Source organism: Polyodon spathula, chromosome 12 (assembly GCF_017654505.1).
Source record: "Polyodon spathula isolate WHYD16114869_AA chromosome 12, ASM1765450v1, whole genome shotgun sequence".
Taxonomy (NCBI): Eukaryota; Metazoa; Chordata; class Actinopteri; order Acipenseriformes; family Polyodontidae; genus Polyodon; species Polyodon spathula.
Window position 1 is genome coordinate 4,343,362 of NC_054545.1, and position 8,435 is coordinate 4,351,796.

Below are 8,435 nucleotides of genomic sequence, written 5' to 3' on the forward strand. Positions count from 1 at the left end.
TTTTAAACTGTATTTATTTTAGTTTACCGGGTATCTAAAAGCTTAACTGTTTGTAATATAATATTACATTTCAACTGACTATGATAAAATATTTAATCTATAGCTTTACAGGTATAAAAAAACAGCATTACAATAGCTTATAGATAATTTTACTATACAGTTTAATACCCTGTGCTCAATGTTACACTGTTGTTTATGAAAAAAACAACTAGACAGAAACAAGATGTTTTTAATAGAAGAGATGGAGTGTTAATACCACTGTGGTAAATGCCTTCTGTTTCATTACAGTGTATACACATGGCCCCTTAACATGTTTATTCCTGAACACGTATCTCAGCAAAAGCTGCAAAACATCACCGTGTCAATACTAAAATAATACATAACACATAGTGGAAACGGTTCATTAATTCATACAGAACGGGGTTGTAACTATAGGCTACTGAACGTACATTAAAGCGATCCACATGAAAATAAAAATAAAAAAGTCACCGCATACAGTCTGAATTATATCTGAATTATAGCTGTATTTGTTTTTGATATTATTATTATTATTATTATTATTATATATTATTATTATTATTATTATTATTATTATTATTATTATTATTGGCCTTGATTTTCATTTGAAAACCGAACTTTAAAATGCAATCACGTCAGTGTGCCTTCTGCCCGCCGTGCAGCTGCCCTCGATTTAGTTCTATTTTCACTCTCAACGGTTTGATTTTCTTGCCTCTTGCAGATTAAATCTGTTGACAGCTAACTACTTCATAAAACAACTCCTTATTAGCCAATCCCGCGCACAAAACATTGGGAGCCACCTTTGTTCTGTAGGGTACTCAAGACCCCACCATTAGCGCTTATTACGCTGACCAGTTTGACAACCTTACTGACTGCTTGAAAGACTTTTCCATTTATCCCCGTCCAGCGCTACCCCGGCTCTCAATGCAAGCGGAAATATTCAAACTTCTTTTTTTTTTTTTTTCTAGTTGAATGAATAATAAGCGGATTCCCTTCCCCTCCCTCTGCCCTCTTTCTTTTCAGTTTGAGACAATATTTTCTCCTTTTTTTGTCCCCAGCAATAAAAAAAAGAAAAACATTAGGATTTTTTTTAGAAAGAGTAATTCTAAATGAATTATAGACATGCATGCACGCAAGTGGCACGCGGTTAAACTGATGACTTCTACCCCATTCTAAACCAATAAACACTTGGACGTTTTGCGATGGTTGAAGAGAGGACAGTGAGTTATAACCTCTCCACTGTGCTCACTGTGTAACCTGGGGCACGGGACCTCAATACCTCCCTCCGATGTAAAAACTTGTTTGTGCTATTTTGCTCTGCTAAATGGTTGACCGTGCGTCCGCCACAGCAAAGCAATATAATTACATTAGGCTACCGTATATCACAAATGTATTTTAATTTTGACTTTCATTCAAACATATTTGACACTTGAAATACAATGACGCCCACCTACAGACATGTTCTAAAAAAATAAACAGGTACATCAAAAATGTTATTTTAATACAAAGGTATGCCAATAGCGTGCGTGTTTGGTTCATCTTTTGTGTTGAAAACAGCCTCTGTGTGGCTTTTCCGCCTATGTTGATTCAATGTCATATAACCACATATTGGATGACATACCACACACGTGTATCAATCCTAAAGAAAGCAACCCTTCAAATCAAGGGTCAATGATACGAACGAGGCCGTGATGGTAAACATACAGAGCTGTGACCCAAAGCTTAGCATCGCGTAGAATTTTAGGTTTGAGACTTTTTTTTTTCTTTTTAAAGAAACTACAAATTTATATGGCAAAAGCCATACATTTCATGTCACTTTTGTCACATTTTTCAACTGTTGTCGGTTTTTCCTTAAGCATATGGAAAACTACCAAGCAGTATGATAAATTAAATATATGTTAACATAACTTTATTCGGCAGCAGCTTTGATTCCACTTTATGAAGCAAAATTAGTTAATTCTACAGGGTGATGCAAAACTTGTGGTCATAGCTTTATCAGGCTTTCTAAAACCTTATTTATATCTCCGTAATTCTTGCTGTTCCAAAGCAATCACATTAAGCAGGAAGAGAAAGCAGTTGAGAAAGCAGTTGTTCAGAGGTTTTGCTATTTAAAAAAAATTGGGAGTCTAATATTGATCCACTGCATAGCCAGGCTATGGTTTTATAATCCTTCAAAATGAAGTGTAAATACTTGTAAAGCACACAAAGGAGTGTTACCAGTGTGTTATCCAGATTTTCTATCTCTTTTGCCACATATTTCAACAAGCACCATCCATATCTTAAAATATCTTCTATGTTACTAGATCTATTTATTCATTTTTATAAATGAGTACATTTACAATATACTCATATGTAAACAAACACAATATGCTACTTATACACCAAACCTCTGTTTGATTGTTTGGTATTCCATATTCCATAAGTCAAATTACTATATATATAGTTTGAAAGAATACACTACATAAATATCCTTATTTTAAGATATAGCCACATTTCACTTCATGGTTTACTAGTTCTTGCAGGTAAAGTGTATTTTATCATTCAAGCTATACCATCGTGACACATCATAAATAAAGTTCTAGCAGTGGTTCGTGCAATTCAGTTGATAAATATCGCCGATAATTTGTTGGTTTTAATATGCAAACTCTTAAAACAGAGCAGTCCGATAAGGACAGGACGATTTGTGATAAACATAAATAAATAAATAAATAAAATATGTTAATGGATGACAGGTGTTGTAATTAAAATAAATCGTGTTCTGAATCAGAGATTTGCTGCAAACCCGTGTTGTCCTTAGTCGACCACACTAACACATGTTGTAACCGATAAACAATATTTAATAACAGCAGCATAACAATATATAATAATAATAATAAAACGGAAAGGCACACTGCAACACCGCACGCTGGTAAACCAGAAGACACCCAACGCATTTTAAAGTATAAAACAAAAAGCATATCAATTTGAATCTTTTGATCACCAAATATGTATTTATTTGTTTTTTCTTAAACAGCATATGGTCCTCTACTCAGCCCACATGCTCTACAATTCACCTGTGCGCACACACACACACACACAAAAACATCAAGCAAAATAATACCAAATTCTAACATAGCCAATCCTTTAAATAATTAATAAACATTATTGATAAAACTTTGAAAGTAAAGTAAAAATAAAACAGCCTTTTTTTTTCAACATAAAATACCCACAGAAGAGAAAAGGGCAGGCGGTCAGAATGTTGCACTTGGCATACTTGCTGAAGCACTGTTTTCAGTAGATCCTTTTAAAAAAAAGCAATACAGTTTGTGTTTTCTTCTCTTTTTAAAGTCCAAACTGTCTTCTAATGTAAAAAAAAAAATGCAGAACACGTTTTTTAAGACAAGGCATTCCGATGAATCCCTAACATTTGGCAGCCATTGCTAACGGCTCGATCTGAAGGTGTCGCTATGGGTTTGTGTTTACGCAGGCACTGTTTATAGTTTTTCTTGATTTCCTTTTGTTTTATTTTGTGCAGGTTGCCCATGCTGATGTGTCAGATGTCACTTTCACTGTCGCTAGATGTGATGGAGATAGCAGAAACGGCTGCCTTGCTGGAAAGGCTGGCTTCGGGACTGGAGGCGGCCCCGAGACGGTCCACTGTACTCTCCTCCTCGGTCAAGGAGCGAACCGACCCCTGGGACAAGACTTGCTGCTGCAGCCTTGCCAAGAGAGAAAGACAACTTGATAAGAACTGGACTGTCGGTGCCCATTGTTACAATGACAATTTAAATACAATGGCTACGAATCGACTGGTTCCAGAGAAAATTTATTTTTATTTTTTTATTACAAACAATGAATGTAGGGACGTCAATCTTAAACCGTAAGTCTTGTTCACTTAATTGAGTGTCATGTTTATGGCAACAAAACGCCTAGGCAAAATATCTACACCCATAACACACTACCACCCCCCCACTTCCCCACCCCCAGTGAATTCTGTACCAAGTCTCAATAATACACAACTGTCGAGTTTCAATTCAACTGCATCTATATGCATGTAAAAAATGGAAGTGCCCGTTCCATTATTCTCAATGTCAGCCTTCCAGATCTCTTGGCCATGTTACAAATAATAATGTTTATATTGCAGAAGCATTGCTGTAGTACCAACAGTGCACACCACACAATATGATTATTCTCTGCTGAAGCAGTTATACAGCTAACAATTGTTTATTTTTGCAACACTATAACATAACCCCTTTAGCACAAACAACGGGGCTCTTTGTAAATAGTTGTTATAGGCCTATATATATATATATATATATATATATATATATATATATATATATATATATATATATATTATATATAATATTTGTGGTGTTTTAATGTGCAAAGAGTCTATTTGGTAGACAAGACACTGAGTTCAAATGTCCAACCCTTTGTTCAAAACCAAATATGCGATGTTAAATTGCAGTTCACACATTTGTTTCTGCAGATCAAAGCTTACAAGAAAAATAGGAAAATACTGATTTTAACTAAAAAAAAAATTAATTTCATCCAATGCAATTGATAAATATGGTTATAAACATTATTTTTGGTTTAATCCAAATATATAAATATATATATAGATATATATATATATATATATATATATATATATATATATATATATATATATATATATATATATATATATATATATATATATATATATTTTGTGTGTGTGTGTGTGTGACTATAGTTTCATATTAACACATTTTACCAATGGCAGCGGTGAATGCTTACGAGGCTATTTACAGTAAAAATTAAATAACCCCACATCGTGTTTCAGGAGGAACGTTATAGGCATGTTCAGGAATGATATGCTCGCCCCCTGAAGTAAAAGGCGGCGTTTTCAATTTACAGCAAATTAACAACGTGTTTAGCAATCGTAAAATGTTTATGCAAATACATTTGCCATGGCATAGTTTGTGTAAGCATGCACAACCAAATGCAGAAGGCATGGGTGAAACCAAATTATAGAAATGCCCTATTCGTTTTCTGCAATGCCGTGTTTATTGACAAAATTCAAAACGGTCAGGTCGAGACACACACCTGTTTTTAGCTGCCGCTGCTCTGTCCCTTTGTCGGCGGTTTTTGAACCAGTTTCCCACTTGTGTTGGAGTAAGTCCTGTCGCTTGGGCTAGCTCTCTTTTTTTGCTGGGATTAGGGTAAGGGTCTTGGAGGTACCATTCTCTTAGCAAGTGCCTGGTTCTCTCCTTGAAGCAGTGTGTCTTTTGTTCTCCATCCCAAATGGTTCTGGGAAGAGGGAACTTCTTTCTCACCCGGTACTTGTCCACTGGTCCTAAGGGGCGACCTCTCAGCTTCTCCGCTTCTTGGTAGTGTGCTTCCAGCCAGAGGGCCTGCAGTTTGGCGTGCGATTCCTTGGTGAACTTGTGGTTTTCCAAGATGTGGTAGAGGTCTCTGAAATTCCCGGTGTGGAAGGCCACGATGCCTCGCGCTCGAAGGACGGACTCGTTTTTGTTCAGTACCTCGCAGGCTGCGGGTGCTACTGGCAAGGACCACAGAAAACGACCAAGGCGTTCAATGTCTCCGCTCTCCTCTAAGGTCTCACATACCCCAGCTACCTGCTGGGGGCTAAAATTCAGAATGGGCAGCTGAAACATGGAGCCTTTTTTTTTTTTCTTACGGATTCAGAACAAAAAACAAAAAAAAAAAACAAAAAAAAAAAAAAAAGAACCAGCAATCCTAAGTCAACAGATCAACAAACAAACAAACACAAAGCATGCCCTGCGGCTGGCGAGCAGCCTCTGCGGAGGAACTTGATGGCTTGAAGTACGAGGGTATACAAGTAGATCCGAGATGTTTTTTGAAGAAAAAAAGACAGTCAGCCTTGTGCTGATTTTCTATTGGACTTGGCAAATTGGTTGCGTAGTTGCCATGGTTGCCTGTCAATCACTGTCAAGTCTGCCAATCACGCGGAAAGGTTCGTAGAGGTTTCAGCACCTCCCAGCTCGACAGCGCCTTTTAAAAATGTAAACATTTTGACCTTTGCTTTCCTTACAACAGCCCTAAGTGTCTTTTTGTGTTTCTGCAGTATCAAAACGCAAATCCTTTTATAGTCCCCTATTTATTTATTTATTTATTTTATCAGATAAAACAGCCATGATTCGAAATACATTTTTAATCGGACGCACTTGTTTTTTTATCGCATTTGGAACTTTAACATTGCGGCACAATAGAATCGTATTAAACCCCGTTTTTTTTTCATTTTGCTAAATTACAGCAGAGTTCTGCTGCAGTCATTATGTTTCAGAAGCACTGAGCGCATGATAGTGAGGCTTCCTATTTTCTGTTCAGAGAAAAACAAAACGTTTTAGCCTACTAGTTTTACCCAAAACCAAACAGATTCGTCTCAAATATTTTATAAAAATATAGACTTATAGGACTTTTTTTAAAAAACTAAGAGTAAAAATATCAATCGACACTGCTTTTAAAAAAAAACAAAAAAAGCGAATATATATATATATATATATATATATATATATATATATATATATATATATATATATATATATATATATATATATTCAATAAATACATTACAATACAATTCAGTATTTAGTAACGGACTTTAAAAAGTCAAACAGTTCCACTCGTCAAGGCGTATACTGGGAATGTATATCTAGTACTGATGTACTCAAATGTGTTATTTCCAAAATATCATTGATAATTAAAATAAAATACAAAACACCAATAGCCAATTATTTTTGTGTGTTTTGGTTTTTTGGTTGTTTTTTTTTGGTTTTTTATCTTTAAACGTCCTGTCAATATTTGTAATCTGTTTTCAGTTTTCAGTAATAAATAGATAGAAATACTGTTAGAATGAGGAGGAAATTACCTTGTGTCGGCTGTGTGGATTTAGTATCAGATTCAGTTTGTCTTGTGCTCAGGCTCGTTTGGTAAGTAAGAAGGCAGCTAGATAGCGCAGACGGTTTGAAGTGTCGGGTCAGATTATTGCTTGGATGGATACAGCGGAAAAGCTCATTCTGACGGAAAACACTGATATTATTCTCACATTTCTACAGTTCAATTGAAGTAATCCCTTCGGGTCATTTTACATGATTTATACTATGAGCTGGGTTATGGAAATGCCTTCTCTAAAAAAAGCTGTTCATTTTAATACAGTCCACTGAGGCTTTAAGAAATGTTGGTTGTATGCATTAACTCCTTTGAATATATTCATACATACTGAATATGCTTAATTTATTATTATTATTATTATATTATTATTATTATTATTATTATTATTATTATTATTATTATTATTATTATTATTATTATTATTAATACGCTTTACAGGGGTAGTCTGTGAACTGTGCATTATATGCAGAGTCACTTACAATAGGACATTGATTTAACATCTCATCTGCAGGATGGAGCACAAGGAGGTTAAGTGACTTGCTCAGGGTGTCAGTCAGTGGCAGAGGAGGGATTTTACTTTTCAGTATATTTATCTAAATGTAGATTAATATAAAAATTGACTTATTTTCCAGTAAGACCGATAATTCTAAACCATAGGGTATTAAGCTTAACTGCTTACAGACCTAAAAACATCACACCGATTATATGTTTAGCTAAAAGACAGTAAAACAGCAAAACATGTATTTCGTTTTTAAACACAGGTATGACGAACAGAGACATGCCATTATAGGTTTTGTTTGTGTAGCCTATGTTTTTAAAAATACAATTTTTACAATGCACTGTTTTATACATTTACATGTATTATTTGCATGTGATTATGAATGCACATTTTAAAATTAAAAGTACCATAAACTGTATTAAAATCTTAAAATAAGATTAGACCGTACCATCTTTTTCATCAAAGGCACTGGACTCAGTACTTAAACTTGTAAAATTTGAAAGATTTAAAATAAGTTTCAGGCACAATGCGTTTAGACATAATTTCACTTTTTACTGTGCAGCGACAGATTCAGTCTTAATTATGTGCGCCAGCTCAGCCGGGGTCAATGCTGGTATTAAAATCAAAAGCAGGGCTCACGAAGCCGGGCCGGACTATATGTTTTGACTGCGAGGAACATATTTAATATTTTCTAGGGCTATGTATGAAAAATAGTATGCACATATTTAAGAAAACCTCCCAAAAGCTCAAACAACCCAGTGTTATATATCTCTCCTCCAATTTTGCGGCGCCTTACATTTCAGGAGTTGTTTGATTTGTTGCGTTAGAGAAACCGTAAGCTGGAAACCTGCGCGATGTTCGTAGCTTGTCAGAAGGCATACGTTTTAAATGCAATCTAATTTACAGGCTTGTACAATTATATACTTACATGGAAATTGGGTAACACTTTTTTGTAAAGGTTAATGTGTGGAGTGCTTTACACAAAATACATGACACCTGGTAATGTTTTAAGACAATC

At 35.1% G+C, this 8,435-nt stretch overlaps 1 protein-coding gene across 1 annotated transcript; it reads right to left on the reverse strand.

Moving 5' to 3' along the window:
* Positions 1 to 3,249: 3,249 nt before the first annotated feature.
* On the reverse strand, positions 3,250 to 5,667 carry LOC121324753 (homeobox protein SIX6). The gene is made up of 2 exons (XM_041266907.1): positions 5,089 to 5,667; positions 3,250 to 3,716 (listed from the first exon to the last, which is right to left on the reverse strand). Exons 1-2 carry the CDS (start codon positions 5,658 to 5,660, stop codon positions 3,551 to 3,553), a joined length of 738 nt encoding a protein of 245 aa, XP_041122841.1. The 5' UTR covers positions 5,661 to 5,667; the 3' UTR covers positions 3,250 to 3,550.
* Between the last annotated feature and the right edge of the window lie 2,768 nt (positions 5,668 to 8,435).